This window comes from Acartia tonsa, chromosome 4 (assembly GCF_053477335.1).
Source record: "Acartia tonsa isolate MP-2025a chromosome 4, ASM5347733v1, whole genome shotgun sequence".
Lineage (NCBI taxonomy): Eukaryota > Metazoa > Arthropoda > Copepoda > Calanoida > Acartiidae > Acartia > Acartia tonsa.
Genome location: NC_137263.1, coordinates 12832065 through 12850198, shown reverse-complemented (window position 1 = coordinate 12850198; position 18134 = coordinate 12832065). Strand labels below are relative to the sequence as shown.

The 18134-nt window shown below is 32.2% G+C and overlaps 2 protein-coding genes across 3 annotated transcripts; both read right to left on the bottom strand.

The window, feature by feature from the left end:
- Positions 1-6303: 6303 nt before the first annotated feature.
- Positions 6304-10909, bottom strand: LOC145318228 (vesicle-associated membrane protein 3-like). The gene is made up of 4 exons (XM_080159561.1): positions 10807-10909; positions 9967-10049; positions 8129-8203; positions 6304-6413 (listed from the first exon to the last, which is right to left on the bottom strand). Exons 1-4 carry the CDS (start codon positions 10840-10842, stop codon positions 6320-6322), a joined length of 288 nt encoding a protein of 95 aa, XP_080015687.1. The 5' UTR covers positions 10843-10909; the 3' UTR covers positions 6304-6319.
- Positions 10910-13501: 2592 nt separating this feature from the next.
- Positions 13502-17905, bottom strand: LOC145316119 (uncharacterized). 2 transcript variants are annotated; one of them, XM_080156433.1, is made up of 4 exons: positions 17746-17905; positions 15569-15629; positions 15001-15059; positions 13502-14967 (listed from the first exon to the last, which is right to left on the bottom strand). In XM_080156433.1, the coding sequence occupies exons 1-4, from the start codon at positions 17833-17835 to the stop codon at positions 13588-13590; spliced, it is 1590 nt and encodes a 529-aa protein (XP_080012559.1). In that variant the 5' UTR covers positions 17836-17905; the 3' UTR covers positions 13502-13587. The 2 variants fall into 2 exon arrangements, with proteins under 2 accessions (XP_080012559.1, XP_080012558.1); XM_080156432.1 differs by having other exon boundaries at positions 13502-15059.
- Between the last annotated feature and the right edge of the window lie 229 nt (positions 17906-18134).

The window sequence follows — 18134 nt, the reverse complement described above, 5'->3', positions numbered from 1 at the left end:
TACTAAATACTCTGAACAGTTTGTTGACCAACCACACAATTAAAATTAATATTCTAACCCGCCCTCTAAACTGCCTCGCTACGGTAATTATCTTCCAACACAAAATTAAGTTCTCTGGTATCCTTAAATTGATAATTACTTTTTCTTCTTTGGATTAACATCTGCGAGATAGAAATATTTTACATATTTATTATATTTTTCAAAAGTTTATTTTACCCTTTTTATAGAAAAAAATCTAAAAATATCAATTGTTTTGAAATTGAAAATAATGACATATCAAAATGATTAAGATCTGATAAAAATAACAATGGCTTTTTTTCTTGTAAAAATTGAAGTACTATAGTCTATAAGTACAGATTATTGTAAGAAAATTTCCCCCGCGGGTCCAATCTTTTTTGGTTAACAGTTATCATACTTAGCGCCGTCGCCGCGACTTCTCATTGTTGTTGCAGCAGTTATGCCGCCGGTAGGGATGGGGGGGGGGGGGGGGGAGGGTATGTATTGTGCATCGGGGTGCGGGTCAAAGCTTTTATTCGTGTGTATTTATTATATAAGGGCTGGTTAATTGTATAGATCCACCGCACTGCGAGACAACGCCCTTATTAGTGGTTACACTAACTGAGATTTTTTACAAGAAAATTTGTATTCATAGTTGCGAAACAAAGAAGAAATTTTTTAGAAACTTTGTTATTTTGCAACATACAAAAATAAAATTATTTGTTTATACGCCCCGTGTCCATTTAGAACAAAAGATCCTATCACCTGCCAAATATAATTTTGGTTTCTGCTTCTGGAAAACTTCAGACTTATTAATACATAGTAGATCACTTATCCTACCATGGGTTTAAGCTATTTTATCCTGTTTATCAAATTATAGTTAAACCTTACTACATTGAAGAAAAAAAATTAATTAGGTCAAAATCTAAATATTGAATATTTCTAATCTAGCTATGCAAGAGGTTAGGGAAGAAGTAAAAATAGAATATTACTAAAATCTCTAAATCTTGGTGTTTGTATTTTTATTTAGTTAAGAGAGGGGTAGGTTTCTGGTAGAACTCGTAAAGGTGTGTGTTTTAAGGCTTAAAAATAGTAGTAGAACGATAATATTCACTAAATATATGTATTTCTTATTGAAAAGAACTATAGGCAAAAATTTTTTTTAAAAAGTTAATTTAAATTTTTATCGTTCTACTACTGTTTTTTACTTATAACACATAACCTTTACGGATTTTACCAGAAACCTACCCCTCTCTTTGTAAAACTTTTTGTAATTTTTTATTGTTAGCAAATAATCTGATCCTACAACATTTTTTGTCAAAACCAAAAGTAGAGCACCTAAAAAATAAATTAATAACATCCCAGTTTTTTCTAGTTCAACCATGATGAATGATTTATCCTATAATATAAAGCATTAAAGTTATTTTGTCTGTAGCTTAAGATTTCAATAACTACTGAACTGATTTTTAGGAAGGCTTGACATAGATCTCGGGATGGTTTTAGGCTAATTTATCTTTTGATTTTGATGGTTTTAGTATATTTTCTGCCCTCTTTCTTAACCCTTTAAACTTAGAGCCCCTAAATGCTAGGGACGTTGAGCGGATTAAATAAAAGTAGTCGCAAATTCAAAATAAATAAATTCAGTTAAAGGATATTTAAAATGAAAGAAGAATGACGCATGAATTAATTTTAATGTATTTTACAAATAGGCAACAAAAATGTTAAACATATTATGGTTTGCAAAGTCACCCTTACTCAATGTTAACAAGGCCGCACACGTCCAGAGATTCGTTTTGCACAATAATTTGTTGAAAGAATACAAATATCATTCAATAAACTATAGTATTACTGTTTGCAAATTTTTTTTTTACACAAATTGAAAATTGTGTAACAAAACTGTTTTAGATATTTAATTTAACTGTTATTTTAATAGACTCACTATTGCTAGCTTTTTGATGTTCTAACTTAGCTACTAGAAAAATTTTTGAAATTTGAAGAAAATCATTATAAAAAAAATTGTATTCAAACAAAATCAAATGAGAAAGAATAAGAAATATTATAGAAATACTACGTATCCATAAATATTTATGTCATTCATATTTTATTGTTGTAATAGTCATACAAACATAATTAATTATAAGAACAATTCGATATTTCATTAATTGGATGTTGCGCCAGATTTTCATCTACTCTGATAAAGTGATGCTCACAGCTGGCTAAAATAACGATACCCCTCCCCCATCCCATTCATGAGTTCGTTCTATAGGATGAACGAACTCATCATCAATAAATGAGGTCCATATCAGCATGCTAAACTAAAGAAAAATTTTCTTCTATCCTCTTATATCCTACTAGCGGTTTCACCCCTAGCCTCTAGGGGCTTTGCCCCAAGAGGTAATTAAAGAAAAAAAAATAATTACCTCTGGAGATGCCCCCACAAATTTTAAATAATTTTCAAAAAAATTGAGGGGTGATTTTTTTCATTTTTTGGGGGGTTGGGGGTGTCCCACCCCCTAAGAAAATAGCCTAAAACCACCACAGGACCAGTAGGTATATTCCCTGAAGAGTAGAATCTGATCGGTTCAGTGGTTACTGAGATCTTAAGGGACGGACAGACGGACAGACAGACAGACAGACGGACGGACAGACATCATTCTACTTTGTATTAGAAATATCCATTTAGGTACAATATCAGAGTAATTAATATTTGCTTTGCTTTGCATTCTTATGATGATTTATCTCAGTGTAGGTTAATCTATCTTATCAAATAGTTATATATACGTAATTCCACTTTTATCATTAAGTAAATCTATTAATTTAATCAGCTCTAGCTTAATGATTTTTTCAATTACCAAGCTATTAAATATTGTCCCGCCACCTTTATTTATTTATTTATCACAGCAACTCTAATTAATTAATCCTTTTTATAGAAGAGATAGGATGTTTGTCTGTCTATGTGTGTGTGTGTGTGTGTGTGTGTGTTTGTTCTAAAAGACCTCGCTAACTGGTGAACTCCTTTACTGTGAAGCTTCTTAGGTTCTAAGAAAGCTTAAAACAATATTTTTCATAACGTTTTCTTTTTCGTTTTTAAAACCATTAGGTAGGCCTTCCCTTTATTTATATTCATACTGATTTTCTATTTCTTTAATGTACTAGTAATATTGTTAGCTTGTTTTTGCTACGCTTCTATAGACAATATTGTTTTTGTATATGTATAATTTAATCCTCTGTTGTCTATAACAAGAACAAGTATATTAGAAATATCTTAAATGGAAATTCAAGGAAAAATTTATTAAAAAAACATTATTAGAATAATTTGTTGTTTTTATGTCTACGTAAGAAAGTAGTCATATAGATCTATGTCAGCTAGACTACTTTTATGGTTTACATAGATTTTGTAAATACAAAAAATTGCTCTTTAAAAATAATTTGGTATTTTTTCTGCAAACTGTTTAATAAAATATTTTTAAAAATATGTTTGAACGTCTAATCTGACATTATGTAGAAGAAGAAAAATTACAGACACGATGAAAGAAAAGTTGCTCCACTACAAATATTAAAATTATTGTTGTGTTGGTTTTCACACATTAATCATGAAAAATATTTTCTTAATCAAATTTTATTAAAATCAAATTTCCTTAAAAACAACGTAAATCTATTATGAGCAAAGCTACTTTATAGCTTCCAATGTTTTGTTCTGTACGTCTGTAACGGATAGTAGGATTAGGTTCAGAATTCTTTATAGAATTACCCTAAACTTTAAGACATCTAATCTCTAACAAAGTTTTATTTTTAGAAACATATATATAATTTTTTGTGAAGATTCCCTAAACCAGCAATTTGTCGATCTGTCTGTGAACACAAACTGTTTTTTAAAAGCGAAGCTTTTCTATAATTAGGGTCGGTCCGTCCGTCCGTACGTCCGTCCGTCACGGATAGCTTTTTTCGTTAATTTAGACATGTTAGAATTGTCCTATCGATTTCAAATTTTGCATAGTGATTCCTTTAGTAGTTAGGTACGATTTAGAAAGCGTAGCAACTCTATAGTCATTACCAAAATGTCCGTACGCCCATTTTAAACAAGTTGATTTTTTTACTTTTTTAAATAGCTTTTTTCGTTAATTTAGGCATGTTAGAATTGTCCTATCGATTTCAAATTTTGCATGGTGATTCCTGTAATAGTTAGGTACGAGTTAGAAATCGTAGCAACTCTATAATCATTACCAGAATGTCCGTACGTCCATTTTAAACATGTTAATTTTTTTACATTTTTAACAACAAATTTATATGTGACCTAATTATCCGATTGGTCTGATTTTTGGTATATTGATTCCTGGGACAACAAAGTACAATATTATAAGCGAAGCAACTCTATAATCAAGTCCTAAAAATGTAAGTATGTCCATAATCATTATCTTGTATCAAGCAGTTTTTCAACAAATTTAATTACAATTTTGCTTTGACTCTTATACATTCGCATTCTGATCATTCAGTTCTGACATACTACAAGTGTTAATGTCCGTTTGTCCTACCGTTTCAGAGCTTCGCTTTTATGGATGCTGTCATCCTTGTTTTTATATATCTAATATTTGTTGTATGACCTTCCTAATATGGATGTTGTCATACTTGCAATACTAATACTTTTAAAATCGAAGTCAATGATATTTCTAATTAGATTATGTAAGTTGATTTTGAATAAAGTTTGTATATTAAAACTATTAAAATCTTGTTGACGAGGTTTAGTGAGTTTTTCTCACAAAAAAATAAGTAGAGTTACTTATCGCGTCGTATTATAGAATGAAAAAAAAATGGTATTCATTTTATGATTTTTAGTAGCGAAGCTACTCTATAATTTCCTTTGTCCGTCAGTCCGTCCGTCCGTAACACTATGGGGGAAACGTTATTTTCTCGGCTCCAATTCAAGATAGACAGCTGAAATTTTTATTGAAGTTTCCTATGACATATACCCATCTAATCTCTACATTGTTTTGTCCATCTGTCTGTTATTTGGGGTGCTAGATCGATCTCTAGATTTTCAAGTTTTCGTGATTTTCTCAATTCCTTTTCAAGAATGATGGCTGAAAATTTCAGGGATTAATTAATTTTAGATTGTACTTATTTTCACGAAGTTTTGATAAGATTTGTATATTAATTGGGGTTCTTAGTCGATTCCTAGATTTTTAGGTTTTCTTGATTTTTTCGATTCCTATTCAGGATTGACGGCTGAAATTATCAGGCATTGAATATGCTCATATTACACATATTTCCATGAAGTTTCATTAAGATTTGTCTATAAATTGGGTTGCTAGATCGATTCTTATGGATGTTGTCATCCTTGTTTTTACTATTCGTTCGAAATTGTCTAAAACACGATATTATGATATACAGGTTCTAATCCAGCGAAAATTAAACTGTTTCGCAGCTTTATTGGGATATGATTTTGATATTGTTTATACATTAAAACTATAAAAAACCTCAAGTTAACGAGGTTTAGCGAGTTTTTGTCACAAAAATATAAGTAAGTTGCTTATGTTCAGACATATCCTATTTATAAAGTAGTAGGATTGTTTTTTTCTGTGGCAAAGAATCTTGCTAACCGCTGAACATGGTTTTCCTTTAGAGTAAAGCTTCTTATAGGTTCCAGGCCAGGTTGATTGTAGGCTGTTTTTTTAAAAGTCTTATGGTTTCAAGCCATTTTTTTAATCCCTCTAATATTTCTAGACACTAGGTGACTAGGGACGCACCCGCTATTATGATTTGAAATTAAACATCGAATTAATTAAAGGCCAATGGCTTGGCATTTGTCTAGCCGGGAATTATCAATAAATCAAAAACTACAATGTCCCTGAAATAAACTGTCCTATTCTTATATTGACATAAATGATAATAGTAAACACGAAATATCCATCAGAAGCACAGCTAATACAATATAATAACAGCCATACAGACGTACAGACAAAGTGCGTTATAGAGTAGATGATTATTGGTCTTTGGAATCTTGAAAACCTTAGTTTCAAATAGCATACGAAAAATTTACTTTTATCAATTTAAGGATTAAATATCTATATTAATTGACAAACGGATAGACAACGTGAGATATAAAGAAGATGCTTATTTATCATAGGAATCTTAATACAAATTTTTAGACATATTTCTTTGATAGCATATTTAAATCCCATTTTTTCATTTAATTCCAATCGCACAAGGTAAGGTGTAAAGCATAACAAAAGGTCATATGTATCCTTGTACAAATCTTCAGTCAGAAGGACATTCGGAATTATAGAGCAGCCCCACTATTACAAATAATAATGTTTGATTGTTTTTATTTTTTAGTAGAAACTACAATGATAACAATAATAATTATAGCCACAAGTAGTAAACCAGATCCAATTAAGCACCCTTTCATCTTCATATTTCTAAAACATATATAGTACACTAGCGGCTTCGCCCCTAGCCTCTAGTGGCTTTGCCCCAAGAGGTATAATTACATCTTTTATTACCTGGAGATCCCCCACTCCACCACTATTTTAAATAATTTAAAAAAATGGCGGTGGGATTTTCTGTTTTTGGGGGTTTGGGGGTGTCCCCTCCCCCCCCCCAAGAAAATAGCCTAAAACCATCACAGGACCAGTAGGTATATTTCCTGAAGAGTAGAATCTGATCGGTTCAGTGGTTACCGAGAACTTAAGGGACAGACGGACAGACAGACGGATGGACAGACATTATTCTACTTTGTATTATAGATTATTCAATCAAAAAAATGATCTGACGAAAAATATATAGTTTGATACAATTTCATAAACAAAACGCTCGAAGAATGGTGAAATGCATTGATTAAATGAAAGAATAAATACAGAAAATATTTTTTTTTTAAATAAACCAACCTGATTATTTACATACTTACATACTTACTCACGGTACGTAAGAAAGGAACCGAAAATTTATAGAATTACCTATTTTTTTAACTTAATTATCACTCCAAAGGTAAAATTTCAAAGGAAAAAGGAGAGAGGGAAGATTATAAAATCATTATCTGACCTATTCCTTCATTACTGAAAAAAAGACAATTTGATATATTTATAGCTCAAAAAATAGAATTTTAGAGTTGTCTTTTTTATATTTTGCATGATTTCGAACCTTTAAAGCTAAAAACAAAAAAGTGCTAAATAAATCTGATTTTTTTTATGAACAACAAAGTTGTTAACTAACAAATGTTACAAATAATGCATTACAGACAAACAGACAGTGTACGGGATCCAAATCTTTATAGAACACACTTTGAATGTTAAAATGGCTTACTGGTACCCATACTTCTTAAAAGCGAAAAAGCGAGACTTTTCTATAATTAGGGTTTGTTCGTACGTCCGTAACTGATAGCTTTTTACGTTAAATTTAGGCATGTTAGAATTGTCCTATCGATTTCAAACTTTGCATGATGATTCATGTATTAGTTAGGTACGATTTAGAAAGCGTAGCAAGTCTATAATCGTTACTAGAATGTCAGTACGTCCATTTTACTTTTTTTTACTTTTTTAACAACAAATCCGATTGGTCTGATTTTTGTTTTGTTGATTCCTGGGACAACAAAGTATAATGTTATAAGTAAAGCAACTCTATAATCAAGTCCTGAAAATGTAAGTATGTCCATAAACATTATCTTGTATCAAGCAGTTTTTCAACTTTTTAACAACAATTTTTTTGTGATATAACCATCCAATTGATCTGATTTTTGGATTACTGATTCATATTACAATAAGTTACAATACTATAAGCGAAGCATCTCTATAATCAAGTCCTAAAAATATCAGTATTTCCTGAAAAAGTATTCTGTATTTCAGAAGTTTTGAAACAAATTTAGGTAAAATTTTGTCAAAACTTATATATCTATATTTTGTAAATTCAGTTCTGACACTGTATAAGATTTAATGTTCGTCTGTCATATTATTTCAGAGCTTCGCTTTTATGGATGTTGTCATCCTTGTTTTTATTTAGCCGAACATACTAAATTACAAATACACCCTGTTTAGATAAACTACACTATGAACAAGGACGATTATGTCCAAGACCGACAGACCGACCGATAGAAAGACAAAAACACTTATAGAGTAGCTTCGCTACTAAATTGACTTACTGGTACCAATACTTCTTTTTTAATTTGGCAGAACTGGTTGCAAACATGTTACTGTTTGCCTCCAATGATGAGGCTCTAAATAATTTATTGGATTATTGGATCATGGAAAGAAAACAAAATAGCGGGTTTCGTCGTATTTTCACAGTAGCTTTTCTCCTATTTCTAGCTCCTGCGGGGGTCTCTAATCCAGCAGGCCAATTTCCTAACACTGCGGGGCAAACATTAACATTTATCTAACCTAACCTAAAATAACCTATCAAAAGCTACTGTGAAAATACGACGTAACCCGCTACTTCGTTTTCTATCCATGATTCGAATTATTACTAGAAGGAAATGCGCTCAATAACTGATAAACGTCCGTATGTCGTTATTTTGTCAAAACTAGTTAAAAGAACTGTATACACATTACTCATGCTGCAAAATATAATTTATCTAATCTCATTGTCATAAGTTTGGTAATTTTAATAACAGCTTTAATTTTTAAATTTTTGAAGAACATATTTCTAATATTATTAAACTCGACCTGGACTGGTTTGGTTCCGTTTACTTAATCCTTAACTATGATTTTTTTATATATCATATTTTTCTCATATTTTTTTGAATCTTATACCAAAAGTATGTTACGAATGGACAGACAAAAAAAGTGTTTAAATTGTAATTGATTATTTTGGAATGACAGACTAGTTTTAAACAGGAACATCCAAGCTTTTATTTTGAGGAGGGTGATTTCTTTATTATTTCTGGGTGAGTAGAATAAGAAATTCAAAATTTGAGAGGGATATAAACCCATTTACCCCCACATCTATGGCATTAACAATAATTTTTAAAAGCGAAGCTTTTCTATAATTAGGGTCGGTCCGTCGGTCCGTCCGTCCGTCCGAGATAGATAGCTTTTATTCGTTAATTTAGGCATGTTAGAATTGTCCTATCGATTTCAAACTTTGCATGATGATTCCTGTAGTAGTTGGGTACGGTTTAGAAAGCGTAGCAACTCTATAATCATTACCAGAATGTCTGTACGTCCATTTTAAACATGTTGATTTTTCTACTTTTGATTCCTGGGACAACAAAGAACAATACTATAAGCGAAGCAAATTTACCTTCAATTTTGATTCGACATTTATACATTTATGTTCCGATTTTTCAGTTCAGATACTATACAAGTGTTAATGTCCGTTTGTCCTACCGTTTCAGTGCTTCGCTTTTATGGATGTTGTCATCCTTGTTTTGCTTAAAATCAACAGAAAACTTCAACTTGAAATACAACCCACAATCAAAATGCTTTATTATAAACTAGCGGCTTCGCCCCTAGCCTCTAGGGGCTATGCCCCAAAAGGTTTGATCAAACCAATTTTTTTTGTAATTTAGATTTTAAAAATAAACCTAAAAAAAAACATTTTCTCTTGGGGGGGGGGGGGGGAAGTTTTTTTTTATGGGGGGGAGTGGTAGTCGTCCCCACTATTTAAATTTGAGTTTTAAATAAGTGAGCCTCGACTCGTATCGATGGAAAGTTCATCGATACAAGTCAAGGCTCACTAAAGAAAAGAAAAAAAATTTGGTGGGGGAGTATTTTCAATTTTTTGGGCGGGTTTGGGGGGGCCCACCCCCCAAGAAAATAGTTATAAACCTTCCCGGGACCTATGAGAAGCTACCCTGTAAAGGAGAACCCAATCTGTTCAGTGGTTAGCGAGATCCTTCGCTACAAACAAACAGACAGACACACAGACAAACAGACAGACATCGTTCTACTTTGTATTATAGATATAACAATTTAAAAACGGATCGAATGGATTGACGAAGAAAATAGAATGAAAAAACAGCTAGATAATCTGTCATACCTGGAATCTAGGTCAGATAATTTAGAATCTCTTTCTAATACTTTATCAATATTATTCTTCATAATTCCAACTACATCATTGACCTAAATACAGACAGATTTTAGACAGAGAGGACGATTTTAACGACCACAAAGAAATTGGCCAAACATCATTGAGGGAAGGAAAAATGATATGTTATAATTTTACTAATGGATATAGAATATACGTGGACATTACGACAGGGGAAAAACTGTCGTCAATGTTTTACTAACATGGCATCACTTATTGGTCAGTTTGTTCAGAAAGTAGGGGATGGGGTAAAAGAGAGATCGTAATTTTAGCCAGCTACTAGGTTCACTTTATTAGATAATCTGGTGTAAGATCCAAGTAGAAAAAAACCATTATTATACTAGTCTCAAAAAGTTTTGAAAACTTTTTAAAACTTAAAATTTTAAAATAAAATTATTATTGGTTTGTATAAACCATCATCGTCCAATTATTTTAACATCACTGATCTTATGGTATCCCTTTAGATCCCTGGAGACAAAGTTACCTGCCAGGGGCATCCAAGCTTTTTATTTTTTTTTTGGGGGGGGGTAAAATTTTTTTAAGGGGGGGGGGGTAATTTGTTTTTGGGGGGATAAAATGGCGCGCGAAGCGCTGCGCAAATTTTTTTTACCCTCCCCCCCCCCCCCAAATTTTTTGTTGTTAGGGATTTTTTATTTTTGGGGTTATTTCCCCCAACAAAATTGTCTGGGGGGGGGGAGTAAATACCCCCTCCTAAATGGTTGGGGTAAATTTTAAATGGGGGGGAGGGGTAATCACCCCTTTACCCCCCCCCCCCTTGTACGTCCTTGTCACCTGATTTCTAGCATCCTCTACAGCTTTGTTGTCCATTTTTATGTCTAATTTAAAACAATATTTGTCTGAAATCACAATATCTGTCTGCCGTCTATATTAGCTCAGAAAGAACACAGTAAAAGTGTCTGACTGATTATGACGTAACAAAAAAAATTAGCCAATGAAAGGCCACTATAAATTTTACCATTGGTCAATAATGGCTGGCCTCTCATTGGCTAATTTTTTTTGTTACGTCATAATCAGTCAGACACTTTTACTGTGTTCCTCAGAAACAAACCAGATGAAATCTCCAATTTAGATAAACATCTGTGATTAGATATTTTTTTGTACAATCCATATTACATGGTATACATATTTTAGCTCTCTTATTTGACGTTTAAAGCGTGCGATCGTTTTATCCGTCTAGTCTATAAATAACTTAAAATAAAAGATTTTATAAATCTTAAATAAAAAACAAAAAAAATTGACAGTTTCAATAGCTTATCAATACAGGATTATTTCTACATAGTTTAAAATTGGTAGGACGATTCACAAATACGCCAAATCTGTAATTAGATCAATTTGTTGCGGGAGGACGGATCTTAAATGTTAAAAAGATTTACTGTTACAAGTAAATTTATGAAAAATGATATTTTAAAAAACAGTGATATGAATGTATATATATATCTGCAACAACAAAGCTAACTATATACTAATTCTAGTCAGCTATATAAAAATCATAACTCCCACTTTACACACATTTATATATTTTCATATCTTACAACTTGGATATCATAATCAATCAATAACAATAAGTTTAGAATTTGATTGGTCTCTAGTGTCTTTTACAAAACTAGCGGCTACGCCTCTAGCATCTGGGAGCTCTATATTCGAATGGAAGGACATAAAATAGCCTAAAACCACACCCAGACTAATTTATAAAAATAATATAGCCTAAAGCCATCTTAGGACCTATAAAAAGCCTCACTGTAAAGGAGAACCATATCGGTGCAGTTGCACGACCTTTGCCTAACAGTCATAACTGTTGCACATGTTTTTGTACCAAGACATTCTCCCTACTTAGTCATAGCAGCAGAGGATATAAATATTAACTTAATTAATTGCACAAGATTTCTCATTTCATATTTGCATATTATGACCCAAAAAAGACTTGTTTTGATTTCACTTAAACTTTACGTTTTTGGGCATTTTTAAAATAAATTTTAAAATAAATTACATACTTTTTTTTAGGCGAGGCTTTTTTATAATTAGGGTTTGTACGTAACGATCAGCTTTTTTCGTCAATTAAGTCATGTTAGAATTGTCCTATCGATTTTATACGTTGTTTAATGATTCCTTTTACAGTTAGGTATGATTTAAAAAGTTATACAGAATTTTGTTTATACCTTTTTAATTAATATGTTGCTTATAACGTTGTAACACTTTTTCGTTTATTCCACCGTTTGATTTCAGGGCTTGGCTTTTATGAATGTGTCATCCTTGTTTAAAATTCAACATTAAGAGATATAAGTTTTCCGGAATTGTAATGTAGGGAGTAGATTTGAAATCTGCATCAAATTTTAAGGATTTTTTATAACATTCGTTTTTTGTAAAATTCTTTATCTAAAAGCGGAAATACAAATTAAGTTAATTAATTTTGGCATCTGTGATTGGTGGATTTAAAAAATCTGCGCTCTGATTGGATGTCGTACATCATTCAACCAATTAGAGCGCAGGTAGTTTAAAATCCACCTATCCTATTGGTCAAAATTAATTAACTTAAAATGTATTTTCGCTTTTAGATAAAGAATTTTACAAAAAAACGAATGTTATAAAAAATCCTTAAAATTTGATGCAGATTTCAAATCTACTCCCTACATTAAAATTCCGGAAAACTTATATCTCTTATTCAACATGCCAACATCCATAAAAGCGAAGCTCTAAAATCAAAAAGAAGGACAAACGAACAATAAATCTTGTAGAGTATCAGAACTTTTAAAACACAAAAGCACAAAATTAATTTGTAAGGCAGAACAAAATTGTACATAAATTTGTTGAAATATTGCGAAAATACTGGAAACAGTAAAAGGACTTTCATTTTTATGAGTTCATTATAGAGATGCCTCGCTTATAATATTGTACTATGTTGTCCTATGAATTATCATTCCTAAAATCAGTCGAATAGGATAATCATATCACACAAAAAGTAACAGCATTTTTTACTAGAAGTCCGGACTTTCTGATAACGATTATACCTTACTGTCATAGAAATCATGCAAAGTTGTCTTAATCAACGAAAACAGCTAACCGTTACGGACAGGCGGACCTAACCTTATTATAGAAAAGCTTCCCTTTTAACAAGGGTATAATAAAATACTTAAAAGCTAAGCCCAGAAAATCACACTGACAAACGAACATTGAAAAATGTAGAGTGATTGCTACACACACACATGATATTTACAAAGAACGTAAAATCTGCAGAACACTTTTTCCAGCATGGCTTTGAAACCGCTGGATTATAATCAGTTCTCAGCTATACAGAAAAATCCTGTATAGCATCATATGAAAGATTTTTCTCCACGAATATTAATATGAAATCCTAAAATTTTTATATCTTCTATTTTTAAATCTGCGGAACTGTCTGTGATACATTGCGATAAATAACTATTATACATCTCAGAGTTTTGTGCTTTACTTTTCGAATTAATAAGATCTATTACATTGACTGTTTTTATTTATTTGAAATCAGCCATACAATAAATCATTACTTGTACAAATAAAAAATATTGCATCATAATTAATTTAATATTCATCCATGGGCATTGAAAATTCTGATTTGTAGTTTTTTCTTCTGCAGCAAATAAGTGCAATTGTTGCCACAACCCCCACCAAACCTCCCGCGGCTAGACATCCATAGATGAAAATTGGCCAATCCCATTCATCGGTTTCGCACTCGCAAATGTAAATGTAGTCATCAATTTCACGTGTGTAAACATGTTTGCTTGTGGAAAAGGCACTTGAAATGAAGTGGAGGGCGTTTGATTGGGCATTATGGAGGAGTGTAAATGATGCTTCGGACTTTGGAATCTTTGATTTAGTGTTTTGGGATTTTTGTGTTGCTTCGTTTTGTAGGGTTGTTGTACTTTCTGTAGTGTCTGTTGTAGATTCAGAAGTTTGTATTGAAGTTGTTGAGGCTGCAGCTGTAGTTGTTGTTGTTGTAGTTGTTGTTGTTGTAGTAGTTGTTGTACTTGTTGTAGTTGCTGTACTTGTTGTAGTTGTAGTAGTTGTTGTAGTTGTTGTTGTTGATGATAGGGTTGACGTATCTTCTGTAGTGTCTGATGTAGATTCGGTAATTTGTGTTGAAGTTGTTGAGGCTTCAGCTGTAGTTGTTATCGTTGTAGTTGTTGTTGTAGTTGTTGTTGTAGTTGTTGTTGTAGTTGTTGTTGTAGTAGTTGTTATTGTTGATGATAATGTAGGTGTTGAGGCTTCATTTGTTGCACTTGTTGGGAGTGATGAAGAAACAGTTGTTGTTGTAGTTGTTGTTGTAGTTGTTGTAGTTGTAGTAGTTGTTGTTGTTGATGATAGGGTTGACGTATCTTCTGTAGTGTCTGATGTAGATTCGGTAATTTGTGTTGAAGTTGTTGAGGCTTCAGCTGTAGTTGTTATTGTTGTAGTTGTTGTTGTAGTTGTTGTTGTAGTTGTTGTTGTAGTTGTTGTTGTAGTTGTTGTTATTGTTGATGATAATGTAGGTGTTGAGGCTTCATTTGTTGCACTTGTTGGGTGTGATGAAGAAACAGTTGTTGTTGCTGTAATATCAGCTGTAGTTGTGGGGGCTGAAGTTGTACCTGTTGAGGGTGATGAAGGAACAGTTGTTGTTGCTGTAATATCAGCTGTAGTTGTTGGGGCTGAAGTTGTATCTGTTGAGGGTGATGAAGAAACAGTTGTTGTTGCTGTAATATCAGTTGTAGTTGTTGGGGATACTGTTGTAGTTGTTGGGGCTACATTTGTAGTTGTTGGGGCTACAGTTGTAGTTGCTGGGGCTACAGTTGTAGTTTCTGGGGCTACAGTTGTAGTTGTAGGCGCTTGTGTCGTTGTCATTGGTGAGACTTGTTTGACCCTGGTACATGTACACTTTTTATCAATGAATGCAGGTGTTGAATACGTTGTAGTAGTAGTAGTAGTAGTAGTAGTAGTTGTTGTTGTAGTAGGAGTAGCTGTTGTTGTTGAAGAATCAGTTACTATGGTTGTGTCTGAGTCTTGATCCTCTGATTCATCTAACAGTTTAGTTTATGATTATTACGCAGATTTTAAAAATGTTTATTGTATTTACAGAGAAGGGACAATCCGCAGGGAGAAAGGGGACATTGAGCTGTTTGTTACTTTAGTCCCCATTGTTTTATAATATCGTTGTCTTATTCATTGGCTTTACACGTTTGGGGACTTTTATAGAATCTTTATTGTTGGGTTCATTAAGTTGAGTGTCCAAACGTTTCAAATACTAATAGTTCTCTACTGGGGAGTAATTTTGTGTATCATCAAATTGGATGAACATTAATTTATCGACCATTGTCTTATCCCTTTAGATCTCTGGACAATCCTTCTGAAAGAAATATTGGAGGATAGGCATCTTTTATTATTTTTGATAATATTAGCAGAGAATCAGAGCTATTTATTTCAAATTTTAACAAAGATGACAACATCTATTTATGAGTATCTTCTATAATTTACAAAAATAATTTAAAAATTCTTTTATAATGATGTTGCTGTAATAATTGACATATGCCTTGTAGAAGTATTTGAAAAGGTTCTTCTTTATTGTGAGACAGTTTCTCAATACTCCTCTCCTGAAAAAATATTGGATATTCATTTTTAATAAAACTAGCGACTACGCTCTAAGATACCTTTAAGGGCACAAATCGAAATTTTAAAAAGAAAAGTGAAAACATTTTTTGGGGGAGGAGATTTTTTCTACGCCCACAACTACACTAACAAGACAACTTTTTAATGGGATAGAGGGGGGTATTTATTTTGTAGGAATTACCTCCTATACCCAAAAACAGAGTATAACATTTCCATAACCTGTATGCAGGTTTCGTTTATAACGAGTAATGAAATAATGAGATAAAAAGGCAGACAAAGAGACAAAATACATCCGATTTCCTATTTAAGTGACTTTTAATTTCAAATAGATAAAACATTCTTATTATCTTGTTATTCTACTTGTTGGTCTGTTCGACACAAATTGGTAATAATTTATTTTCTCGTATTCATTCGAATCCGGTGGATATGAACCGGTTCTCATCCATACGAAAAAACTATGTCTAGCATCATATTATATCCAGTTTTCTACGAATATAGAAATGTACAATCATAAGATTAAAACCAGTTTTTTTAGCCGGTGCCTCCGGCACCTCGGGGCTAAAAAAACTAGTTTTAATCTTATAATTGTACACTCTATATCCGCGGAAAGCCGTTTATAATACGATACGAGAAATAACTATTCCAGTATGGCTTCAAAACCGATTAACATTCGCTGGATTAGAACCGGCTCTCAGCCATACTGAAAAATCATGTCTAACATCGTATTACAGAGAGCATATATGCAGAGAGCTGTCTATATTACGTTGCAATAAAATAACTTTTCATTAAGCTAAATTTGTCCTTAAGAATTTATTTCTCTAGTAGTAACCATCTGTCTGCCCTTCAGTCTGTCCATCAGTCAGTCTGTTCGTCAGCACGAAACTTTACTGGGGGAAATGTCATTATCTCAGCTTGAGATAGACTGCTGATTTTATAAAAACAAGGATGACAACATCCATAAAAGCGAAGCACTGAAACGGTAGGACAAACGGACATTAACACTTGTACAGTGTCAGAACTAAATAATCATAATATAAATGTATAAGAGTCAAAGCAAAATTGTAAGTTAATTTGTTGAAAAACTGCTTGATTCAGGATAATGTTTATGGACATACTAACATTTTTAGGACTTGATTATAGAGTTGCTTCGCTGATTACATTATACTTTGTTGTCCCAGGAATCAATATACCAAAAATCAGATCAATCGGATGATTAGATCACATAAAAATTTGTTGTTAAAAAAGTAAAAAAAATCAACATGTTTAAAATGGAGTTACGGACATTTTGTTGATGATTATAGAGTTGCTACGCTTTCTAAATCGTACCTAACTATTAAAGGAATCACCATGCAAAATTTGAAATCGATAGGACAATTCTAACATGCCTAAATTAACGAAAAAAGCTATCCGTTACGGACGTACGGACGGACGGACGAACGTACGAACGTATGGACGGACCGACCCTAATTATAGAAAAGCTTCGCTTTTAAAAATACCCATTGGTCTAATAAAGGTTTCATGATTTTACATTATCTATTAGATCCTTCATTTTATGCACATTGAACATTTGATCTATAATTGACTTTGTCCGTTAGTAAATCCATGATTTTTTTGTCTCTACTTCTCGTTGTCATCCTTGTTTATAAATTATACTAGTTTATTCGTCCCTAGCCTCTAGGGGAAGGTGGAGGAAGTCATAGAAAATAGCTTAAAACCACTCCAAAATATTTCTAAAGTTTCCCTTACTACCCCATCGGATCAACCATTTCCAAGATCTTAAGCTTCAGACAAAAAAAATGACTACTTAATGTTATTGGAGGATATAATTTTAATTTAGCCAGAAATAATTTTATATTATTCTATTATATAAAGTAGTAAGGTTTTTGTTGTTGTCTGAAGCATAAGATTTCAATAACTACTGAACCGATTTAGTTATCCATTTTAGGGAAGATTAACATAGGTCCTGGGGTGGTTTTAGGCTATTTTATTGTTAAGATTTAATTCTTGAGATGGTTTTAAGCTATTTTTCTTTACTTTGCTTCTTTTTCAAATACAGAGCCCCTAGAAGCTATAGGTGCATACACTAGTTATTAAATTTACCTTTAAATATGAAGGAACCCTTGTCTGCGAAGGAAGAACAAGGCAAAGTGCGAGCAAAACAATAATTTTATTCATTTTTAAAACTATCATCGACACACAAATTTATTTTCCTGTAATAAATAATATTTACTCTTGAGTAATGGCGAGGTGTGACTGATATGTTAATGTTTGATTAAGCTAAACCACATTATCTATTATCATTTTGTTCATACATATATCCTATGTACATATAAATATGTGTTAACAAAATACTTACACCATCAAAGCTAGTGCAATTTAGAGGACAGAATAACAAGGACGAAAAACTGCAGGACATCTAGAATTAAAAACATAATTAAAAAACAGTAATTCAAAATTCATTTGTTTGTGTACACTATGTACTACGGCTT

Excerpts from the sequence above, each read along its gene's own strand:
- LOC145318228 (XM_080159561.1), bottom strand. The coding sequence starts at position 10,842 with ATGGACAACAAAGCTGTAGAGGATGCTAGAAATCAG. Across the intron at positions 10,050-10,806 it reads TAGAGGATGCTAGAAATCAG|GTCAATGATGTAGTTGGAAT; the intron begins GTGACAAGGACG and ends GTCTGTATTTAG. Across the intron at positions 8,204-9,966 it reads TTATCTGACCTAGATTCCAG|AGCCTCATCATTGGAGGCAA; the intron begins GTATGACAGATT and ends TAAATTATTTAG.
- LOC145316119 (XM_080156432.1), bottom strand. The coding sequence starts at position 17,835 with ATGATAGTTTTAAAAATGAATAAAATTATTGTTTTGCTCGCACTTTGC. Across the intron at positions 15,630-17,745 it reads GGGTTCCTTCATATTTAAAG|GAGAGGAGTATTGAGAAACT; the intron begins GTAAATTTAATA and ends ATATTTTTTCAG. Across the intron at positions 15,060-15,568 it reads TTTTCAAATACTTCTACAAG|ATGAATCAGAGGATCAAGAC; the intron begins GCATATGTCAAT and ends CTAAACTGTTAG.